General features: G+C 37.1%; 1 protein-coding gene across 2 annotated transcripts in view; it reads right to left on the bottom strand.

The window, feature by feature from the left end:
• Positions 1-23,412, bottom strand: part of nckap1l (NCK associated protein 1 like) — a 67,372-nt gene that overhangs the window by 551 nt on the left and 43,409 nt on the right. The window contains exons 2-30 of one of the 2 annotated variants that reach the window (XM_007549046.2): positions 23,054-23,164; positions 22,872-22,964; positions 22,027-22,083; positions 21,628-21,770; positions 20,415-20,505; positions 20,147-20,284; positions 18,857-18,905; positions 18,282-18,438; positions 17,268-17,324; positions 17,085-17,181; positions 16,843-16,952; positions 16,406-16,538; positions 16,169-16,250; positions 14,929-14,987; positions 14,682-14,827; positions 14,472-14,604; positions 14,075-14,194; positions 13,569-13,708; positions 11,878-12,009; positions 10,831-11,049; positions 9,304-9,434; positions 6,102-6,199; positions 4,745-4,838; positions 4,298-4,380; positions 3,027-3,107; positions 2,063-2,156; positions 1,848-1,964; positions 1,129-1,238; positions 59-148 (exon numbers count right to left, since the gene is read on the bottom strand). In XM_007549046.2, the coding sequence (XP_007549108.1) occupies positions 59-148; positions 1,129-1,238; positions 1,848-1,964; positions 2,063-2,156; positions 3,027-3,107; positions 4,298-4,380; positions 4,745-4,838; positions 6,102-6,199; positions 9,304-9,434; positions 10,831-11,049; positions 11,878-12,009; positions 13,569-13,708; positions 14,075-14,194; positions 14,472-14,604; positions 14,682-14,827; positions 14,929-14,987; positions 16,169-16,250; positions 16,406-16,538; positions 16,843-16,952; positions 17,085-17,181; positions 17,268-17,324; positions 18,282-18,438; positions 18,857-18,905; positions 20,147-20,284; positions 20,415-20,505; positions 21,628-21,770; positions 22,027-22,083; positions 22,872-22,964; positions 23,054-23,164 (3,165 nt within the window). The remainder of the gene's footprint in view (positions 1-58; positions 149-1,128; positions 1,239-1,847; positions 1,965-2,062; positions 2,157-3,026; positions 3,108-4,297; positions 4,381-4,744; positions 4,839-6,101; positions 6,200-9,303; positions 9,435-10,830; positions 11,050-11,877; positions 12,010-13,568; positions 13,709-14,074; positions 14,195-14,471; positions 14,605-14,681; positions 14,828-14,928; positions 14,988-16,168; positions 16,251-16,405; positions 16,539-16,842; positions 16,953-17,084; positions 17,182-17,267; positions 17,325-18,281; positions 18,439-18,856; positions 18,906-20,146; positions 20,285-20,414; positions 20,506-21,627; positions 21,771-22,026; positions 22,084-22,871; positions 22,965-23,053; positions 23,165-23,412) is intronic. The other variant, XM_007549054.2, reaches the window with a different exon arrangement.

The raw sequence follows: 23,412 nt of genomic DNA, 5'->3' as shown, positions 1-23,412 counted from the left end.
ATTCAAGCAATGTCATGATTTCTAGAGCACACATACAGATTATTTTAAGCCAATTCACCATGTGCAGGAGCAAATAGATGGACTCTCTGTTTTTGACTTCCACTCGTTCCACGTTTTGTCCCAGCTGAAGCAGAGTGGAGGAGGCTAGCTGTAAGAAGACACGGGTAAAAAAAGAGAATCATCAAAAAAACTGGAACAACTTCCTGGCACTGATCATGACGTGCAATGAGTCAAAAGGTTGTCAAGAAAGCTTTTGTTTTTCACCTCAAATATTTTAGGGTAGTTTATAAAAACATCCATTTATTTTTGTCTCATTGAAGAAGTTGAAGCTTTATTCAAATTTAGTGTATAAGCAGTGTGACACAATAAAAGCGATCTCTGAATCTGAGTGTTCTCAAGTCTTTAATGGTTGTTGCCCCGTTAATGAAGACACTTGATTTATTTGGTGACTTTCCTTTTTAATAATTTTCATTTGGATATAGTTTAGAGGACTAAGCTGCAAACAGTATTTCTGATTAACTAAAAGGAAGCACTGTAAGTAGTCAGTGGGTAACTCAAATGTACAAAGTAAACCAGTAATGTAGTCTAAAAATAACCTATAAGTACCGTGTTTGACACACTCCACTGTGTCAAACAAACCAAACCCTGTGAGCAACTTGTTTACCCCCTCAGTTGTGGTGGCACTGTACCAAAAGCTACTGAAGGAAACAACACAAAGACCTCTGAAAAAGTCATGAGCGCACCTTCTTTTTATTTTTACCCAAAATGTCCTGCACTAAAGTCCGCTTCCTGCTTTGGGAGAGAACTCCGTTTCACTTGGCATTCAGATATGCATTCAAACTACACCAGAGTTTACTTAAACTGAGGGTTAAACCCAAGGTTTAAGGCGGACCAGAGTTAGATGTTTTGGTCCACATCAGAGTTCGATTGTGCATTCACACCTCCCCAAACAAAACAGACTTTCCAGGGACACAAAACTAGAGATTGATCAAAGCAGGGCTGGTGTGAATGCATCCTAAGTAGTCCAATATGCAGCCTGTAAATATCACAGAAGCACCCTAACATTTCCTTGTAAGTACCCGTGGGTATCAAAAAAATGTTTTGCTCCAAGGAATGTTTTTTGCTTACCAGGAGAAACTCTTTGAGTTGCTGCTCAATGTTCTTGTTCTGGACCGTGAACATGGCAGCAGTCAGTTGATTGATTGCTGCAGCTAAACAGTGGATGTTGTTGTTGTGACCTAAGAAAAAAAAAAAAAAAAGGAAAATATTGTCACCAGAAATGACTGGAAAAGAATGTCCTCTACTTAAGCCATGGGTAGATGATATTTTTGTGGCTGGAGTGATTTGAGAAATCTTCTTAATGATCTGTAACTTAAGAGGAAGCTTGCTGAGCATATTTCCACAGACTCACAGGGTTAATTTATTTCAGTTATGTCAATGGAAAACGAGGACAAAGAAAATAATCAGAGACTAAAGCCACTGTATGATAGAAATCTTGGTAATTTGCTGCTCTTAATGTTTCAGCCTAGGCTCAAAGCCAAGCAGTTAGGGTCATCAGGGCTGCATGCCAGGAGTAACTGCATCAATGCACGTCAGCCAGAGTTATCTGTAAACGAAAGCCTCTCAACAAAATGTGTTTCTTATTAGCGTACGGGCTTTGCTCCGGACCGTGTCGAACTGGAAAGTATGATGATAGTCTTTCAGGGTGGAGTACCCTTTATATACACTATCAGCAGCTGGTGAATAATTGCTCAAGGAACAACTGATTAGTGTTTACTTGTCTGTCTGGTGAGAAATTACTGTCAAGCAAAGTCTACAGTGGCTGAAATGAATAAGTGGTTATGCACCTCCGTGTTCTTGACTATACAAGGAGTTGGGGTCCAGAGCGAGGGTAGGCAGCGACACAGCGACGTAGACCAGTAACAAACGAGACAACTTGAACTCTTCTTCAACTGATGTGTTATCTGCAAGTTTTTGACACAATAAAAGTTTTAAGTCCTTGGTTAAGTTAATCATTTGTAGCAAGGCATGCCGTGTAAAAAAAGGAGAACAAACATTTTACCTGTTTGCATATTGCTAATAGCTGCAACAAGGGCAGGGTCAATATCACATTTCAGTCCTGCGGCAGAAGCCAGCTCAAAAACACTCAGCGTCACCTGCAGGAGCACAGACATGCAAGTTTCAAACCTTCACATGTAAATACTAAAACATAAAAAAAATCACAGGAAGTTCATTTAACCACTCATAGTCATCAGTTTCCCTTGTCAAGTTCACCAAGGGTCAAATATAAAGTATTAATGGTTTGAGTGTCGCTGGGCCATCCCATCCCTCTGAAAACAGTCAGAGGGACTGGAATTTACACGTTTTCTTTCTTGCGACAGAAAAGTGAGCACACCTTTTCACATACTTTGGTCTACGGACTGACAATAAATCAATGGTAGGTGTCTTTGTCTTGACAAAACTTTTGATCTTGGCCTATTTCTGGTTGCATGCAAAGTCAGCCTGTCTAGGCAGAATGTTTCCACTGATGTGGTTCAGAGTGCAGCGTGTTAGCCACGATCAGTCTCTCTCTCACGGAGGCATGAGAGAGCTGCTGACGTCTTTGGGGTTATCCTGGCCCAGGCTGTGGCACGGCTGTCATGCCTCACTCAGAAGGCAGACGTAAGTAGGGGGCAGGAGAGTTCATGAGTCACAGTCATGAAGATTGCCCCAGAGGGAGATCAGGAATTCAGTTTGGTGGGTACTGAAGAACCGATACATCTCGTTCCTCTCAGGCTTCCAAACTCAAATTCGCTGTTAAGTATCATCCATTATTTAGATGCACTTTGCATCATATCCACATTACGTTCTGCAAAAAGACATCTGACTTCCATTGTGGCTCTAAGGAAGTAGCTTAAAAACAAGCTTTTAAAAATACGTTTAATTAGTTTAGATTAAACATTTAAGAATTTGTACTCCTTGTTACATCTCTTTACTTATGAATACCTTTTTAAAAATCCAGCCAACTTGAATACAGGAGTTATTACCTTGATGTCTGTTTCAAGGGAGATGAAGTCCCTTAGACATTCAATGGGTGCCATCAGGTACGGACAATGCTTCCGCAGGACCTAGATTACAACATCACAATATGGTTACGACGTATATAGGGGACATAATTGTGCAATCATAGAAGACAACTGCATAAATGTAGTGTATGCAATATCTATGCAGATATAAATCTACACATGATATGAATCTACACATGAGCAACTGTTTCACCAAAATTACTACAAGAGTACACTGACAACCCTCCAGAAGGTCTTATAAGAACTTTTACTTTTACTTGTTCAAAATTCTACAATATGAGAGAGGTTGGGCAACATTGGCCTCCATGGAAAAGTTCCAAGGTAAAAACCACTTTTGACAAAAAAAAAAAAATAAAAAGGCCCGTCTCACATTTCACAACAACCCCCCCGGTTGACACCTTTATCAATGGTGGAGGTGAGGAATGAGTGGGGCGCCAAACGATCCTAAAGACGAATGAGCCTTATGATCTAAGGCTCATGCAGCAGTCCAGCTCTAAGCAGCTCAAAACAAAAAACCCAACAAAAAACAATGAAGTTTTGGAGTGGCCTTGTTAAAATCTCAACTTAAATCTAATTAGGATTTAAGTGTGGGAGGTCCTGAAACAAACTGTTCATCCTCAAAAATCCTCCATTGTGACTGTATTAAAACACTTTTGCAAATAAAAGTAGGACAAATTACTGAACAAAAATGCAAAAGACTTGCAAATGCTTGACTGTAAAAGCAATTAAAGTAACAGGCCAATTCCTTATTCACATACAACCACTTAGGCTTAGACAGCAAGAACAGAAGAACAATGTGAATGGCCATACATTTTCTTGCAGCACCAAACATACTAGTTGTTCATTTAAAACTATGCTTTCCTGTTCTCATAGATAAAATTTATTTTAAGTTGATGTTCCAAAAGAGACCAAATGTACTGAAAAGATGAGGACAAAGTGGCTATAGTAACCAACCCAGAATGCCTTTATGGTTACTTAAGCTATATCGTTATTCTGAAAAAACAACAAAGATAAAATCTTCATAATGCGATAATGTCAGTTGAAAAATGTTTAAAATCTTTCATTTTTGACATTTACAAAAGTCCACTTTGTGATGTAATGTTTGCATAATTGATGTTCAGGGTTTGTGTCTTATAGCTGATTTGTATCTAAGTGTGAAAATGTATATTAAATCATTTTAGTAGTATTCTAGGCACAATTCTAACATCAGTTTTATGATCGAAAAACTTTACATCTTTCAGGCAGTTCATTGCCATGGATCTGAATGAGAGGATTACTCCGATGATGGTCATCCTTTTCAGGGCATTTTCTCCTCCTGGAAGAGCACAGAAAACTCAGCAGTACGTCTGAAAAGTGCTTGCAGCCACATTTAGCCACACTCGCTTTCAGGTGCAGCGGTATGGCTGAATCTGAAACAACTTGGGTCAGCTTCGATTAATTTGCAAATCTGATGTGATCATTTGCTTATCATTTAACCCCAAAAACTGTGACATATGAGTAAGAGCATAAACAAAATTTGCAAAAGTGTTTACCACACATTCAAATACGTTATTTTTAAGTTCTTGTGAACGTCCTTCTCATCGTTTTCTTCTTTTCTCTTGCTTTTCAGCTGACCTCTTGGTGTCTCTCAGCTCAGTTTTCACATGTCTGTCTCTTACCCCCTCATCGCCACTTCTCACCTGTCAACCTCTTTTTTAGAGTGATCATTTCCTCGGGCTTGTCAAAGTTGTTTTTCATCTGTACCAGGATGTCCATGTTCTCAATCACCATTTTCTGACAGAGAAGAATAAAAAGAGAAATAAGAGATAAAAACCCCCACCTTCGGGCTTGAGTTACGAAAAGTTGTAAAAGTCATAGCTTTGACTGATCTCTTTAACAGTATCCCTCTTGGTGGATACTGTTAAAGTATCCACCAAGATGGTGCATCTTTCTGCTTTCTGCACAGAACAGTGGCATTAACTGGTCTCTTACATGTAAGAATCAATTATTTAGCAAAAACCTTGTAGGTTCATAAAGGTTTGGCTTATTGAATTGAGATAAAAATCATTATCAGTAAAGTTTTCCACTGAGTGAAGTTCAATGAACTCCCCCTCAGACTGTCAGGAGGGAACTACTTACTTTCTCTGAGCTCATATCCTCAACCACATATTTGTCCATATAAGTAACATTTTAGTGGACTTAGAAAAAAACAGGTTTAACAAAATCTGAGCGTAGCACTAAACGTTAAGCTGATTACCTCTGAAATGGAGCATGATGAGAGTTTTCCGTTTCAGAGCAACTGATCAAAGTAAGTTTGATCAACTGATTTAAGTGTGTGCACATAGAAGAAAAGGAAAAAAAGCCGAAATTATTGGAGCTCAGATACTGTAAGTAACCATAGCACTCGGTACTAAATGAGCAGAGTCGATCCTTTATTTTATGAAGGTCTTTTCAAAATAACTGGATAATGTATGGAGCGACAGCGCACCATATCAGAATTGACCTATCTTTTTAAAAAGATGTTGGAAGTTATTAAGTCTTAGTTGTGATTTGAAGGCTTAAAAAATAATCGAATGTCACATGTTGGATACAGATTCTCCACAAACACCTCTGACAGAAATACACACCTGAGATAGACGAGTCTGCACCCAGGAGATACCGTTTTGATAATGGAAAAGAGTTCAGCTATGCCACTTACACTCTGGGATGCGTGTCCCATAAATGTACCACCTGTATCTCAGAGGACTTCTGTCACTTTTTATGACAATGTTTATAATCTCAATAAATGTTGTTTTGATTGCTTCTTTACAATGTCAGTGAATATCTTCACTTTAATATTTTAAATATATGCCTTTCATCAACATTTGTTTTTTTTTGTTTTTGTTTTTTTTTTGCTGCATATATTTGAACTAAATCTCAAAATATTTTAGTTTTTTGGTGGAAACATTCTTTCTCTTTGGCCAATATTATTTTTTCTATTCATCGACAATGGCCCTAATACTCTGTTGTAGCTAAATATTTTCAGCTTAACTATCTTTATTTCACGTCACACTGTACCTTCAGCTCGCTGACTTGAGAAGTAATGTGCCACATCAGGTTCTCCCCAAGAAACTTCATGCCGTATGGACCAATAAGTTCTGCCAGGGCCTGTAACTCTGCAGAAAACATTTGATTAAGTTAACAATTACGCTGTTCAGAGATGGTGGAACAAAGGATGACTTACCACACTTCAGCTCCAGTAAAGTGACACTGTTTCCTAATGTGCTGTTTTCACATGAATTCAATAAGGAGCTTGACTCCCAGTCTCACCTTGCACACAGTAAATTTGATCAGGGAGTGCAGCTTAATCAATGAACTGAGAAAACTGTAGCTCTTATGCTTCTCACCAAGCCAAACATGTGAATGAACATAGATTGGTACATGTGTGGTTTAGATTCGATGTGCTACCGAGTCCGTAGTCTCACCTATTGTGACTAATTTCTACATAGAGGAAGAGAAAAGCAGAGCACATATGATGGAACATCACTTAGTCATGGGTTTAGATATATGGATGTCAGGTCCCCACAAAGAGGAACAGAAATGACAAAGAAAGTACACAATCAAGAAAGCAAATGCATATGTTCAAGCATTCAGAAGTTCAAGAAAACAGGCCAGTGTAAGAAGGAAGAAGAGCAGGCAGAAGAACATTAGCATACAATATGTGGCGGGAATGTCTGAGAAACTAAGAAGAATTTTTTCTAAACACAATATTTTGGTACATTTTAAATCTTGGTAACACTTTCAAATAAAGACTACTTCATCCTTAGGGACAAAACACCCAAACGCAAGGTCAGTGGTGTGGTATACGCAGTCCAGTTTGGAGAATAATGTTGAGCCCTCTGTATTGGAGAAACAAAACATAGCTATACAAGATGATAGTGCAACACTTGTACTCATCAGGTCAAGGTTCAGCAATTTATCTACATCTCAAGGACACAGGGCAATCACTTGAACATAAAAATGTGCACATTTGGGCAGGGAAGACAGATTGGTTTGAGAGAGGAGTGGAAGAATCTTGAACAAACACAATGACCCAAGGTTCCAAATTTTTGACATCTACAGTGCAGCTTTGACTCGTCTCCCCAGGCTGTTTCACAAAAACTCACACCTTGAGATACGTGACCAAAACAGCCACGTGTCTCAAGTGTCTCAAAGCAGTGCACATGCTGGCAGTGTTGGGAACTCGTTAGAATCATCTGAGTTAACACTTTAAAGGAAATGAATAGAGGGCAGCGCCACAGTCTCAAGTGGCCTCATTAGTGACGTTAGTGACCTCTATTGCTTAATCAGTGTGACTGTTCTGAAATCTAAGTTTCATAACTGAACCGAAGAAGAAGGACGAGAGGTAAAACGTCTTCAAGGTATCAAGAGAAGAGCAGTTGCCTTCATATGTGTCTCTCAGGATTGCTACGTCCTAAATAACTGAGAATCTACACCAACATAATACAGTGGGTAATGGACTGGACAGGGAGAAGAGTAAATATAGACAGCAGGAATGACAATGTGTGGAGGCGATAACCGAAGCACAGAGGTGTCCTTGTGATGCATGTGCAATGTTCAAGCTTGCCAGTGTAAACATTAAAATGTGTGTGTAGTAGAGTGAATACAGCCTTCATGGGAAACTCAACCACTGCTTTGAGGTAATGTGGAGGTGGAATGAGAAGCTGTGTGGAGGAGAGACACAAGTGATGCTATTGTAGTTATGTGGAAGGGCCAGAGGAGGATGGCAATGACGTTTATGTAAACCAGACAATGTCAGGATAAGCTGACGAGCGGTAAGAAAGAAACCAATGCACACCAACACAAATGCAAACTCCACATCCTCTTGAGCAACAGAGCTCGTTTTACATGCACACTATTGACAGACATCTGAATGACCGTGCGGAAGGAGGTTCTCAGAAGACAATCGTTTGTCTTTTGCAAACTGTGAGTCATTTCTGGAACCTGTAGGATTATGATAACAGAATGTTTCTTTATTTAAATGTTATTTAATTAAATAACTATTTAATTAAATAACTATTAAAGAGACAAAAAATATATTATTGTGCTTATTTTGTTGTTTTCCAATGGTTTAATTTAAAAAAATAAATAAATAAATAAATAAATAAATAAATAAATAAATAAATAAATAAATAAAATAAAATAAAATAAAATAAAATAAAATAAAATAAAGTGTAAGAAGGCCATGCAGCCTCTAATAATAACACAATGTTCTGGTCATCTTTTTTTACCTTTTCTATTACATTTTTTGCATAAAATCATTCTCATATAATACAATTTCAGCCACGAGGTTCTGCCTATTTTGAGCTCCTTTGAGAATGAGCTGTTTTAGGGCCTCTTCTATGTAAATAAGCTGTTGGCCTCACCCCCCTGACTCAACCTTGAACTTGCCCATGAAAATGGCTGCAAACAGATGCACAATTGTACAACAGAACATCCTTGACTCTGAGTCAGACCCAGAAGCAGACGATTTGGTTTCTGAATGGTAAATCAACAACAATATACTTGCCATTTTCAGAAGTTGTTGTACAGCCAGACAGTGATAAAACCAGCTATCCAAGTCTGTCCTTTGACAGTGCCAACCAATTGTGGAGTTATAATTGCGAGGTTTTTGAAATGGCTTGTTTTCCAGACACCAAAAAACATTTGGTGTCTGGAAATGTTTCTAGAAGCAGTAGAGACCCAAATGGAAGTAAAACAAAAGAGCAAAAAGTGTATTTTGTGTAATATATCCCCTTTAAGGATATAAGTGAAAATGTTGCCTTTTAAATTATGAGTTAAATAAATAAAAATAGACTTGAATAGGTTAATATTTTTCAGCTGATAATGTTTACACATTGAAAAGATACAGTTTTGATGTTAGTCTGGGAAAAGGGTTCTAGTTTGCTCGTGTGAGGATTATTGGGCTGGAGATCAGACGAAAGGGATCCCCCAGGGCAGTAGTTCTGCAGGCAAGAATCATCGCTGTGATGATGTTTGCTAACCTTGCAGAACATTTTTGTCTTTTATCTTTAGGTTTTTGTCTGATCTACTATTGGATTGAATGTCAGGTTTCTTGTAAAAGCTTAACTGGAAATATGTGGTAGAAAGTTTCCTTCAGCAATAAAAACTGATAAGAAATACAATTGAAATGTGTTGCCACAAAATATTCTGTTTTGGTCCTTACTGGCAGTAGGTTAATATTTCATATTTGCACGTCATTAAAGCTCTGGGGGCTGACCTGATACGTCTGAGAACTCCTCTGCTCTGAAGCTTAGTTCGTTGTCGGCGTTCTGGCTGACGAAGCACTGCATCGTAGGACAGTGGACGATCAAGGAACTGCTAGCTTGACGTAAAAGAGCCTCCAGATACCTGAGGTGCAGAAAACAAAACATAAGAAAGCAGGAAATGCCTTTGATCTTTACAAGACGGGTTGAACTGAAGACGTTAATTAAAAGATAACTTCCCGGGATGACTCAGAAGATAAGATTGCAAGGTAGAGAAGGGTTAAGGGTACACTTCATATTTATTTGAATCCACTTCATATTTATTATGAAGTACACTTACAGAGCCTTGCAAAGTTTTCATTTCCCTTGAAAAATGTTTTACTCTGTGATGCTACGGCCTCAAACATGCATTTGTTTTAATGGGTTTATATGTGATAGACAAACACAAAGTAGCACAAAACTGAAAAAAAAAAGTTACAGGATTGGTTTACAATCAAAATCTCAGAAACGTGGTTTTAACTTATATTCAACTGCCCTGAGTCAATACTTTGTAGAGTTGGTGTGAAAAGAAGGAAAACATTTATTTCTGTAATAAATCTTTTCCTTAGAACCACTTTTTGTTGCAGTTACAGCTGCAAGTCTTTTGGGTATTTCTTCAAGGATTCACACAGTGAGACTGAAATAGTCTTTTTTTTCTTTGCAGAAAAGATCAAACTTTGTCAGTCTTGGCACCAATGCTCAGTTGTAAACAGATGTGACCTTTGATTGGGTCAATCTAATACTTGACTATATGCTTTGATCTAAACTTTAAACCATTCCGTTAAAGTTCTGGTTGAATGTTTAGGGTCTTTTCCCATCTTCACAGCCTCCAACACTGTGTGGCGGTTATGTATATAATATGCCAGTTGGACATTGTGAAGCTCACCGGAAATTGCCTGCACTGTAAACAACCCCTTCAAGGAGAGGAATCCAGAGCAGAATGAGGTAGATATTAATGTTAATACAGTATTTAGTAGCGTGGCCAACATGGACTGAAAGGCTTTGTTCACTTCCTCTGCTGCCATTGCTAAAACTAAAGGCAGACTACAATTGTAAAATCCACGTTATCTTTCATAAATTTCTCTTGTTCGATGATTGGCCCAGTTGAAATTCACTGGGAGAAAACCCAGACGGAGCACCGGAAAGAAATGAGAGGAGAGCAGAATTGCATAGGAAGGCAATAGGCAGGCCAGGATTTATATTGTGATGAAATAAATCCAATCAGACCTTGTACTTTACTAATCAGGTGTCTTCTTAAGGCTATGTGATGCAATGGATTTTGTTTAGACGTATGTGAGTAAAGGGGGCTCAATTAATGTGCATGCCACACCTTTCAGTTGTCGTTTTACGAAAAAACGTTGTAAAGTATGTATCCTTTCCCTTTCATTTATGTGCTACTTTGTGTTGAACAGTCAAATAAAACCCAATTGAAATATTATTAATGGATGTAAAATAGCACTACCAAGGGTTATGAACAGTTTTGCAAGAAGCTGCACACCCACCACGTTGTGTAGTAGTGTGTAACTGTGGGTCCTCCGTGGGAGTCCAGCGGCTGTGTCTGCTGCAGCAGCACACTCTTCACCAGCCGGGTGACGTCCACGTTGATGTAGCCTGCGAGGCCGTGCATGCTGGCTGTGTAGGATTTTATCCCTGCCAGCAGGTCAGAGGGACGTGTTATCTCCTGGGTGGTCTGGTTGTAATTGGTCATCTTGATGATGATTCTGGAGAAACATGTTTAAACATTGTCACTTGTCAGCATGCCGACAGTTCTCAGATGGGATCTTAAAAGTGGTTAAACGAGCCATGGTGGCTTGGCAGAGAAAGTCAATGAGTCTGGGGCTTCAGGGCTTTACTTGAGGAAAATTAGTTTACTTCTTCGTTAAGGCCTGGCTTTCTCTCACTTTCTCTCGCTTATTTTATTTATAGCTTGAGCCACAGAGACCATTCACTGGAAGAATGCTGCTACTCAAGGGAATCAACTTTGATGTGACAAAGAAGATAGTCATCGACTATGACATAGAGACAAAACAGAACATATTCAGGGAATCATGAAGTCACCCTGGGACCAAAAGCTTAAACAAACGGCTAGAACCTAAACAGGAAGAGCCAAGAAATGACATCAGGGATCTCTGCTTAGATTTTTAGGTGTGTTCAACACAGCTTAACATGAAGGAATTATAAAGTAAATCAGACTTCATCACTGTGCTGAGGAAAAGCATTTTCCCATAATGACAGATTATTTGGAAATGAATGAAAGAAAAGAAACAGTACAAATAAAAAAAATGATAGTTTTAAAAGAGTGATGTGAAACATGATTAATAGTTTAAGGGCATCATGTCACATCCTGCTATGAACCACAAGATATTTCATTTTTTGTGTATATACTTACAACAGTTATTTAAACTGAAGATCATTTCGTTGTGTGGAAGACTTAAATAAGGGAGCTCAGTGGACAACATATCACTTCTCAGCAGAATGTTACTTCCGGAACATTATAACCATTTTTAAGATTCATTAGGTCACTTTACTCTCCTAGGTTTTAGTCTTACTCTGTCAGACGCATCTCCAGATGGGAAAGGAGGAACTCTGTTGGAACGACAACATGTTCAAAGACCATAATGTCTGCGCTGAGACTGTAGGAGGAGCACAGCTCTGTCAGCATCATGTGCAACTTGTCCATGCTAAGAGACAGAGAGACACAGGGGGGACATTTCAATTCTCAAGGAGGTTAGGAGAAGTATTTTAACAATGACTTCCGCTTTGATGTTCTGTCACACACAAATAAGGTAATAAACAGAGAACTGAGAGCATGTTTTCCAAATGAGCAGAGGGGAGAGAAAAAAAAAAACAGGTTTAAATTTCTCCCTTAGGTTGTGGTTAAATATAAACAGAAAGGGGATCAAACTATAAAAACAGTAAAATAAAACACACTGCCAATAAATTAGTACAGTACATTTATATATAACAGGCAGAGGGGTTTTCTTTCTAACTTTAATAAACTGGTAACCTCTTCTAAATCAACGTGAAGGGTTGTAAAGTTAAAAGCATGTTATGTCTTTTAGGTAATAGCAGAAACAAAATGACACCATAAGAAGTAACAAATCTTTTGAAAATGTCAAAACACATCTTAAACAAAACAAGGTGGTGGAGTTTATTGCAATGTTTAATTCTTCATGACTGAGCCATTTTACATCTCATGCTCATAAGTGTCACGAAAAGCGTTTTTCTGGCAAATTAGCAGTTTGTGACTTGAGCACTTTTTTAAAGTAAAAGTTATAAATTTGTTTCCCCCTAAACAACTTTTCAGAGACATCGGCATGCCTAATCAGTATGGTGTAGGTGAGTCCTGGGGTTGATTTTTCACTGTGAAGTAATGTGACTAAACACTGAAGTTGGCTAATTTTGGAGCTTTTGGTTTGGCAGATTAGTAAATAAAAAAATAAAAAAAAGAAGAAAGAAATCAGTGCTTTTAAGGGTTTTAAGCCAATCATCTCTTTCTGAAATCTAAAATGATCGTAATGATAATATTTTGAACTTTTTTTTAGCATTGTTTGGCCACAGACAACGTGCGTCTTCAAGAAGAGAAAGATTTTCCACATGTGACATTTAATAATTTTCTACTCTATTCTATTCTGTTTCAGAGGTTTATAAAGAAGGATTTGGGAGAAAAAGTTCACATTTTAACAAATATCAATAGAGACTGAATTGTCTGTATTGTCTCTTCTTCATTAGCAACAAATATTTAAATAACTGAGAAACATAGTACTACTTTTTTAAATAATAAGAGTAAATATCGAAATGTACTTTGATTAGTACATTAGTGAGATCACTGGATTTATGTGTTTGTCTTCTATAAAGGGAATCTCATCTCAAAATCTGTTTTATAAAACCAGGAGATCGTTTTGTCTCTTCTATTTGTTATTAGAAAGTTGGAGCCATCTTTAAGGCTTCAGCTTAACTAACTTATATATTTAAACCTTAAAAGTAAGCAGTGTCTAATTTGTTTATAGTTCTATTTTTATAAAGGTAAAACTTTTCTAGAAAGTGAAACTGCGTCAAGCTAACTTTGTATTGCAGAAGTAGTTTATCTCTTTGACTGGATTGATTATGCTGTACATTCCTGGAAATCAGACCTCCACCACCTCAAATTTCTGCTAGGTTATAATGTTTTTTAAGGAGCCACACAGTGGAAAAATGGCAGGAAAATTATTATTAGAAGGAAAATGTAGTAAAAGCTCACTTGGTGGTCACACTCCGGTCTTTTCTCAGGCTCTCAGCACCTGGTTTCTCTTTTTGAACCTCTCCTTTCTTTGGCAAAGGTTTCTTCTGCTTTCTGTAGCGAGCAGCACTGATGGACTCGGCACAGTGCTTAGGCAGCAACTTATTCATGATGTAAATGGGAAAAGAAGGAGAAAAGAGAGGGAGAAAGAAAAGGAAAGATAAGGTAGAGGAATACATCCACACATGATACTAAACCTGATACTAAAGAACATTTAGCTTGTTTTTTTTCACACTGCTGGAAAAAAAAGGGAATATGTGCTATCTTAACATCGCAGGGAATTAGAAAATGAACACAGCAAAATTCCCTTATCCGCTTGGAAATTCCCAGGTTTGCTCTCTGCCTCCAGCTAAACACACACATGCCAAGTTATGGTTAGTTCGATTATGTGTGGATGTAGACTTTGGCAGAAACACGCTCTTCTGAATAATTAGTTTTCTGAAAGCTGAAAAAGACTCGGACTCCACCTGGTCATTGAGATTGCGCTGCTCAGCACATATCTCCAACACAACACCGCCCGTCTGCTTTGCTATCTGCTCCAAGAAGGTCACACACAGGCGCAGACTTCGCTTCTCCAGTATCTCTGTCTGCACGAAAAAACACAGACAAACAAGTTTGGTTTCGGAAAAACAGAAGGCTATAAATACTTTTCTCACTATTTAATGATCCATCACAGATATGTTGTCTGAAAAAAAAAGTAAAAAAAAGTTGACTGAAAATACAAAATTCACAACAAATATATGTATTTTAGTTTTAATAATTTTTACTAGAGTCGGGGTAGTTTATAAACCTTCATATGAAGTGTAATTTATTGTCCCAGCTGTTGTCAAGCATGTAGTTTCAAACAGATGACAGAATACTGACCTCTTCTGGGCAGAGTGGGTGTCCACACTGACTGAAGTGAGAGCAGACAGAAGGGAAGGACATGAGGTACCGCTTCATGGTCATCTCCTCACTGCTCTGAGTGAACATCTTCTCAAAGACACGAGGATAGAAGCTGGGGAAAAAATAATAGACATCCCCTTTGAATATGGAAGAAAACTCAAAGCAGAAGAATATAGAGCAGAGACTGACCACAATATGGAGAGCTCCGAGGTTTCATAGAGCATTTCTTCCACACTGTCCACCATCCTGGTGTGAAACTGGATCATGTTCATCACTTTAGCCATGTCAGGATAGTCTTTCAGTGGAAGGGGTGCTTTATTTACACTCGTATAAGCCTGAAGTCAAATTACAAGCCATGCTTATTAGAAAAATGTAACCTTTACTCTCAGTTTTATTTTTTTTTAAATACATGTGAAAAAGCACATAAAAAGGAAACCTGTAGTCTTAGCCAGTCCATTCGCAGTCCTCTGAAATCAAACTCCTCTTTGTTGTCCACTGCGCAGAAAAATACATTCAAATATATGCATCATACAACACACTTTTCTAAAGTAGCTTGTGAATGTTCATGCAATCACTTATCTTATGTCAATTATTTACAATTAACTGTTATTGTTTTAGTAGAAATCAGTTTTCCCTGTTTCATTAAAGGTTTTTTTTTTATTTATAATTATTATTATTGATCCTGCTTGATTTGTAACAGCAAAAAAAGAGTGCAACTTCAAAGGGGGAGAATGGTTTTAATAGGTATCATTACAAGCAGCAACATTATTGATTTAGATAATATTCCTCTGACTCCTGGTTCAACATACTTCTTAAATTTGAGAGAAAAATCTTGTCAGGTCAAATTAAATTAAATATTAATATAATATGTTTCCCTTTAAAGTAAATTTATTCATCCCAGGTCCAGGATATTGTAAAAGCCGATGGAATGTACTTAAATAAATACTGTGCTACTGTTTTTAATTTTAGGTTTTTGGAAATAATTATATTAACATACGGTATTTTCCGGACTATAGAGCGCACCTCATAAGCCGCACCCACAAAGTTTAAAAAGTAAAAAAAAAAAACAAAACAAAACAAAAAAACCTGGAAACGTACATATATAAGCCGCACCCTGGTATCTCCACCGCTCTGTTTCCCACAATAAATATTTTCCTTAACAAATCTGCTAGTAAGGACGCAGCACTCCGTCTCCAACGCCGAACCATGGATTCATTCACGCCGAGCTTACGTGCAGCGGCTATCGATCTGTACTACCAGATCGATAGCCTTCAACTTAAAAGCGGCATCATATGAACTTCTTCGTGTGGTTTCCATGATGTGGGGGTTTGAGTTTGAGAGCATTTCTCAGTCGTGCCTGCTGCTAGCATGTGCTTGAAAATCTGCTCTTTCTTCTTTGATTTCCAATTTTGACTTCCAATGATTCACTTCCTGCTAACGCACCCCCTGGTGGTTGAAGAAAAATCTACAGAAAAGCTGCACCGGCTATAAGCGGCGTAGTTCAGAGCATGGGGAAAAAGTAGAGGCTTAAAGTCCGAAAAATACGGTACATGGTAGATATACAGCCTGTTACATTAGTTAAGTATTTTCCCACTATATAAAGAAAAAATGTTGGTATAAATAGAGAAAGTTCTTCTGTTATTTTCACTTCTTATACCATGTTTTGTGGGTATTACCTTGTTTAATAGAAAGAGCAGAAAGGGTTGAGACAAACGAGCTCATCAGAACCGACTCCTCCTCTGGACAAACGTACATGTTCTGAAATAGCAAAAAAAAATAAAAAATAGAGAGAGTCATCATTAATGTTGCTGATGTAATTCAACTAGATGACTCATTCAGTATCCTTATCTTTTCCCCAGCTTTGGCCTGGAGATTTATAAAGCATGCCTGGACCTGGTGTTAACGTTCTGTACCTGTATGGTGTCATTGAGAAGCAAGGCATCAAACTGTGCAAGATATTGAACATGGTAACGCTGGACTACATGGTTGTACTTTTTCATCAGTCCTCTCAACTTTTCCATAAAATACAGCAGCTCAGCCATCTGACTGAAAAGAAGAAAAAAAACAGAAAAAAAAAACATATTGGACTCAGACCTATTTTGGCATCATTCAGCTTCTTCTTCATCACTTGAGATAATGATAATTATATGCTGTTCTCACCAAGGGTTCATAAAAATCAAATAATTAAAAGAGGTTTACAGATAGTTTAGCTACGCCTCATTTAATCCAGAAATGGCGCCTTTTGTGAGACAAAGCTTCAGTTTATCGATGCCAGATATCTGCACGCTTGTATGACGGCAACAACAGCATGTAATTGCAGCAGTCTAGAGTTAACTTCCTGGGCACCTACTTGTCATTGTAGTCATCTACCGTCTTCATCTTTGGCATGTTCTCTGAGTGTCTGACGAGCCACATGACCTCGTCACGGGAAAATGACAAAGCCATCATGACAAATAGGGCCTTTGGGATTTGATTAGTCCAAAGAGCAGAACAAAATGATAATATTAGGAAAGGTCAACTTTTTTTTGTGGATGGAAACTGGATCAGGAAAAGTAAACACTTTAGTCCTCCAGCTTCTCATGCAACTCCCACCTTTGGTCCAAGAAGTCCAGGTTCATCTTCAAGAACTTTGAACAGTTCCTTCAGTGCTACTCTCAGAAAATGCCTCCGCTCTCTGTGCATTGCTCCACTGGTAACATACAGTAAAGCAAATCATTGAGCCTAAATACATGGTACTGAATAGTTTCAAAAACAAACGGGGGAATGTTCTTTTACCAGTTGGCCAGAACGTGCTCACGACATTCCTTGATGTCTGCAATGCGCTTGCTGTATCTGATTAAGAAAGAGGAAAGCTGTCAAAAACAGTTTATGGTTTATAGAAGAAAAAAAGATGATGATTAGAAGATGTCACACGTCTTAGATTAAATCCTGGCTTAATTTAGCTCTAGCAATACTCTTTATTTTCAATACAATAAAATGTTCAACGCAGAAATAAGACAGTAACTGGGCTGTGATCTGTAAAACATGTTCATCGTCACACTTTTCCTTTGTAGAGAACCTTTTATAATTGCTTGTCAACTTTGATTTTCTTCATTCTCAAAATGTAATCCGTTGATGTTCCGAAGCTGTCAGTGTGGGAGGAATGATTAAAAAAATATGGCCTCTGTGCTTCCCAAGCATTTTAAAAAAGTGTTCATCATATCATGTTACCATTCATTTCTGATCTGATGTAAAACTATTCCTCCAAAAATATGAAAAAAATCTAAAAAAAAAAAAAAAAATAAATAAATAAAAATAATAATCCAAAACAATTCAATCAAAGCAAAAATAATTTCTGTAAAGTTTTCAAATGATAGTCAGATGGGGATCTCTTGGGATGGCACACCAAAATGACAGTATTTGCAAAAGTTTTATGAAAATGTTTGCCATGTGTAAAGGTCTGGAGTGATGAATGGTTGTTGTGATTGAAATCAAATCTTTGTGGATAATGCATGTTGTTAACATATGTTCTGTTTCTTTTAGACTTTTATTTTCCAGAGATGTCTGAAACAAACTAAAGTAAACAATTGAATAACTATTGTGACTTTGTAAAGTTAATTTATTGTTCTCCCACTCTAGATTTAATTATATTTTAAAAAAGAAAAAAACTGCATGAAGTCGTGTGTCCTCTTGGTGGCGCCAGTGATCAAAGCAAAAATTAAGAAGCAGAATTGAAATTGAAGATTCTGAACACATTCTATCTATGGGTTGATATTAAGAGAATCAAGATCATCAGTGAAGACTGTGTACCCTTTTATGCCATCAAAGAGGTCCTCAGAGACTTTGTGTATGTTGAGGACTTCTTCTCTGGTGAGGTTAAGGAAGAGGCCGCTCCGCAGAGCCATTTTCCAAAGCTCCAGGGAGGCCTGGTTTGTGTTCAGACTGCTGTGGCACAACAGGAAACCAACTAAAGAAGAAACATCAGGAATGGTGATCAAATATTTTTGATAATATTATTTTTCTACAAGTCACTTCATAGTCTCAATTCTTTATATAAGCTTAACCAAAGCTAAATCCAAATTTGTCAACATCTATTGTGATAGAAGATAAATAATAGAAAGCTGAAATTATTTTTGAATGCTTTAAAAAATAAAATTTTACCTGATGATGTCTAAATAGATAATGAACTATCTCAGGAAAACCTGTTTAAATGAACATGTTTTTGCTGTATCCAGCTGACTTTAAAACAAAATGGAGCTGTAAGTCGGGCCCAAACTTCTTGAAGTTATTTATCTCAATTTGTAATTTGATTCTGCATCAAGTCTATGTTGTGTTATTTTTTAGCAATTCAGACAAAGGCTTCATTCAGAATAAGAATGACTTACTGATGATCCAGCGCTCCATTATTTCCATAGACAGGTATTCACATGCCATCTGTGGGGATGACAGTTCATTAGACACCGACACACATTAACATTCTTTATCTGAGAGAAATGAATAGAAATTAAGCTGCCATACAATCTGTCAAACGAATTCAGGGCACCCCACTGAAAAAAAGTCTGTTCTTCATTAAGAAATGTTTAGATCTTGATGTCTAATCATATGCCTTCTGTCTTTGGGGAAAAAAATTACATAATTGCATTTATGCGAACAATTAACCTTCTCTTATTTATTAAACAAGACATATGTTTCTTAACCAAAAAAAAGTTAGGACACCCTATCCCATGACAGCTATTGTTACCCCCTTTGGCTAAAATAACTGCAGTGAAATGGTTTTCGCAGCCATCTACCGCTATGATGTTGGTCTGTGGGAAGTTTTCCCGCTCCCCTCTTTCAGCTGTGAGATGTTGGAGGAGTTTCTGGTCCATGTTTTAATATCCCACAACACATCAATGACGTCAAAGTCTGAGCTTTGACTTGGGCTAAGATTTCCATTTCCTAGTTTTCAACCTTTGAATGTCTTTGTCAACTCTTTCTATTTTTTATCTACTCCAAAATTTATATATTTTCTTTAAACATCCAACTATATTCCCTTTTTGCAAACCGTTAGCTCATTAGCTATTACGGTTCCTCCTGTGATTTCCTACGACAGTCCTGTTTTCTCTGTTGGCTTTTTATTCCTTGATTTGTGTTTTTGTTCTTCTCTGGCTCCATGGACTCCCTGTAACTTCTGTATTTTTTTTTTGTTGCTTTTTCTCTTTTAATTCAATTTAAATCAACACAATGTCTCAGCATTTAGTGCTCATCTCCATCTTTCGCCATGACACATGTTTCATTGGAACTATTTGATGTTGGCTTTAATGTAAGAGACCTGATTTACTCCTGCATAATTTTATTACTTTTTGCAGAACACTTTCAAAAGTTTGTTCTCTAGTTTACATTGCTTACATTTTTCACTGCTTTTAAATTCTGCTAAATAATTGTGTATATTTGAAAATGCCACTTAAGCACAACGTTTTTTTTTTTTTTGCAAAATTAAAATTCTTGGTAAACCAGGTATATTTGAATTTAACATTTATAAATACTTGTGAAAATGAATGAAATGACAAACAAAGCAAACAAAACCATATGTAAGTTCTCCAGACAACCAAGTAAAACTTTGCATATAGCCATTTTTGGTAAAGTCACTGCAGTTGTAATCAGCAGAAGTAACAGGAACAGGAAGTTGGACTCACAGTTTCGCAGCAGGCCGGGTCCAGCATGGAAGCTGGAGTGCTGAGTAAGCTGAGGAGCTGAGCGCTCCTCCATTGCTCTGCAGGCAGGTTCCTCCGAGGGTAGACCGTCTTTAGTGAAAGCAACGCTGCTGTCACAGACTAGGGGTGGGACAAAAGAGGAAAGACTAATTTGAGAAAAAAAACTTAAAAAATGCAAACATTAGGTATACTATGCAATAAGAACAATTTTATGCATTGCCTAATAACAATAAATGTGAGTTGAATTTACCCTTGTGTGAGGGCCAAACTCTTCAGTCAGCTTCTTCCATGGATGGTCATATTCCACAAACATCTGTCCAAGCCGTGGGTATGAGGGATCGCTGCAGGATTTTAGCGTGGCAAGCAGAAATGCAATAAATTCCCGGGAGAGAAATAGAAAAAAATTCTCACATGAGAGTCTGATGGACATTTTACAGACAGACTGTTTAACATGACATGTAAAAGAGGGTTTAACTGTGTGTGCGTGCGTGCGTGTGTGTGTGGACTTTCTCAAATGAAATATGACTTACATGTCAAGTGTAAACAGCTTTCTATATCTGTTGGTATCCCTTCTTTAAGAAATCTTCTGCTTTGTTGTGTAAAAACAACTTGAGTATACCAAGCCAGCTGAAATGTCACCTTGTTGTCAAAAATGTATTGTAATAAGGCCATTGAGAATCTGATTTTGAGTCAGTAATATTGAGTGATGAAAATGAATTAAATTAATTATAGCTGCCTTCAAGAAGTTTTCATGTTGCCACCTGCAGAAGATGCTCTCCAGGTTCTCTGATTTCATCCAACAGTGAAACAACGTGCATTTTTGATTAACTGGTTACTGATCTGCCTCATAGGTGTTAATATGTGTATCAATCATCAATCATGTCTCATGCAAATCTCCAGTATGTTTCCCTGCAAGATTGACAAGCTTCCCAAGATACACTCCATGTCCCATCCTTTAACTGATAAACACTAGTGACCCTGAGCAGGGATAAGTGGGTACCAAAAGGGTCAAAGTAGCAACACATCCCTCAATTTAAAGTCTTGAGATCAAGATACAGCTACTGATTTTTTTTTTTTTTTAAATCCAGTTTGAATTAATGATCTAAAAGGCTATTGACATAAAAACGCTTTCTCCTTGTTATTCATGAAGCTTATACAAGAACACTGTTAAGTTAAAACATTAAGTACATAATATTTATAGTTAAGCGAGGTAAATGGCACAACTGAGTTTTAATGGAGATATTTTTTGTTAAATGCCTCAGTAAGACCAATACAGGCCAGACTTACAAATACAATCTACTGCTGGTTTGTTTTGGTCAATAAATACTAAGGTGAAGGTTAAGATCTAAATTATTTCAACCTTCAAGTATAAAAAATATCCCTGAAGAAACAGACAACCCATGTTTTTATGTTTGAAGTGAGGCAAGGATGTGATTATAAGATCCATTCTGCAATTTTCTCACCTGCTGCCATTGGTCATCTCATGAGCACAGTTGAACATTCCCACCAAGACCTTTTTGTCATCAATGCGAGAGAGCAAGATGATAACAGATGCATAGGTGCTTAACAGGTCCAGATAGTTTTTGGTGAAATCGAAGTTGGAAGCCTAAATTAGAAAAAAAAAAGCAGTATGTAATCATCCCTTCATTTTTTTTTCCACATTACCTTAAAACTTAGCTTTTGAGATCTTACACACAACAATGTTGAAAGCACACGATATAAAACAGGGTGTAAAATGAAAGAGTGATCTACAGTGGTCACTAAAGTAAACTAAAATACGTCACAGCTGACATATTTTATAACATCAAGAGGCAATGTTTAAAGTCTTAAGGTTTTGACAAAGCAACTCTGTAGGTACATACAATATCAAAGAAGCACTGGCAGGCATCAATGGTGTTCAGCAGTTCATAAACATGATCCTGAAAGGAAGACAGAGAATTATTATTATTATTTTTTTTAACAATAGTAATGACAATAATAAAGTAAGTGTTTTAAGCAATATTTCAAAACAATTGCTCTTATTCTAAACAACTGGGAGATATAGTTTATTGGCATTAGGAATAAATCTCATCATTGTTATTGTTCACCTCTCATCACATTTTCATGGTTTCTCCGCAAGGCCAAAACATCCATCAGAAGATTTGACTTAATAATTTAAGTTTCAAATCAATGTGAGGAGATAATTATTTTTATAACGATAATGATTTTTACCTCAACTGTATGCATGAGAGACAGACGGACAAATGGAAATAAGTCGAACTCTAATATTTTTCCAATATTCTGTTATAATCATCTTGCTGTAAAGTAACCTAACCAGTTCAGTAGTTGCACCATCTACTGACCAAAAGTGGTTACTGCAGCTTCTTAAACAAAGAAGTTAAGAAGTTTAATTCTTAAATCTGGTTAGTTTTAGTTCTTTCAGATTCTTGTTTGCATCTTCCTGTGATAAAAAAATAAAATAAATATATCTTTACATGATTTAATAAACAACTTGTGAGAAAATGAGAATCAAAGTTTTTTTTGTTTTGTTTTTTTCCTCTTGAACATTTGGAAACTAAAGAATGATATATAGCTTGTTTACTATGTCACAGTTTTCTGTTTAAGAAACATTCATTAGAGTCAAAGTGATGTCAAAGTTATTCAGTTTTTATTTATGGGGAAAAAAAGAGTCACTGAGCAGGAGGAAGATGACAAAAAGTATAATCACCCTGAACTCTATGACATCCAGGAAGGAGTCGTAGAAGCTTGCTGTGGCTGCTAATACCTCAGATTTCTGTCGCTGGATGCAGGTCAGGTTTTGCTGTAATATTGAAAATAATAATTACTGGTGATGTGTAAAGGTCAATGAAGGGAAACATAATATCACATGAGGTAATAAAATCTGCTTACAATGTTTCCTCTGAAGTCAATATTAGGGAATTTCTTATTGATGTACTTGACTGCAGGTTCCATCACTTTATCTGTGAGGAAGCCTGGACGCAGCTTGGGATCTGTACATAGCTAGAGAAAGGGGAAAAAAAAGGAAACAAATGATTAAATAATTAAAGTTGCAATTATAGGAAGTGGTTAAAATATTACTGAGGAATGTTTTAGATTTAAGCAACTTCTAGATAAAAGTTAAAACATGTCAGTACCCTCTCACTGACATGTAGAAATCTTTAGCAAAATGACTAAACATACGTAGATCATTAAGTAATATATTGACACGAAAAAATATTAGATTGGAGGAGAGTTGAAGCAAACAATTG

This window comes from Poecilia formosa, unplaced genomic scaffold (genome assembly GCF_000485575.1).
Source record: "Poecilia formosa unplaced genomic scaffold, Poecilia_formosa-5.1.2 Scaffold2, whole genome shotgun sequence".
In the NCBI taxonomy this organism is placed as follows: domain Eukaryota; kingdom Metazoa; phylum Chordata; class Actinopteri; order Cyprinodontiformes; family Poeciliidae; genus Poecilia; species Poecilia formosa.
The sequence above is the reverse complement of the archived record's forward strand: the minus strand, read 5'-3'. Positions and strand labels throughout refer to the sequence as shown.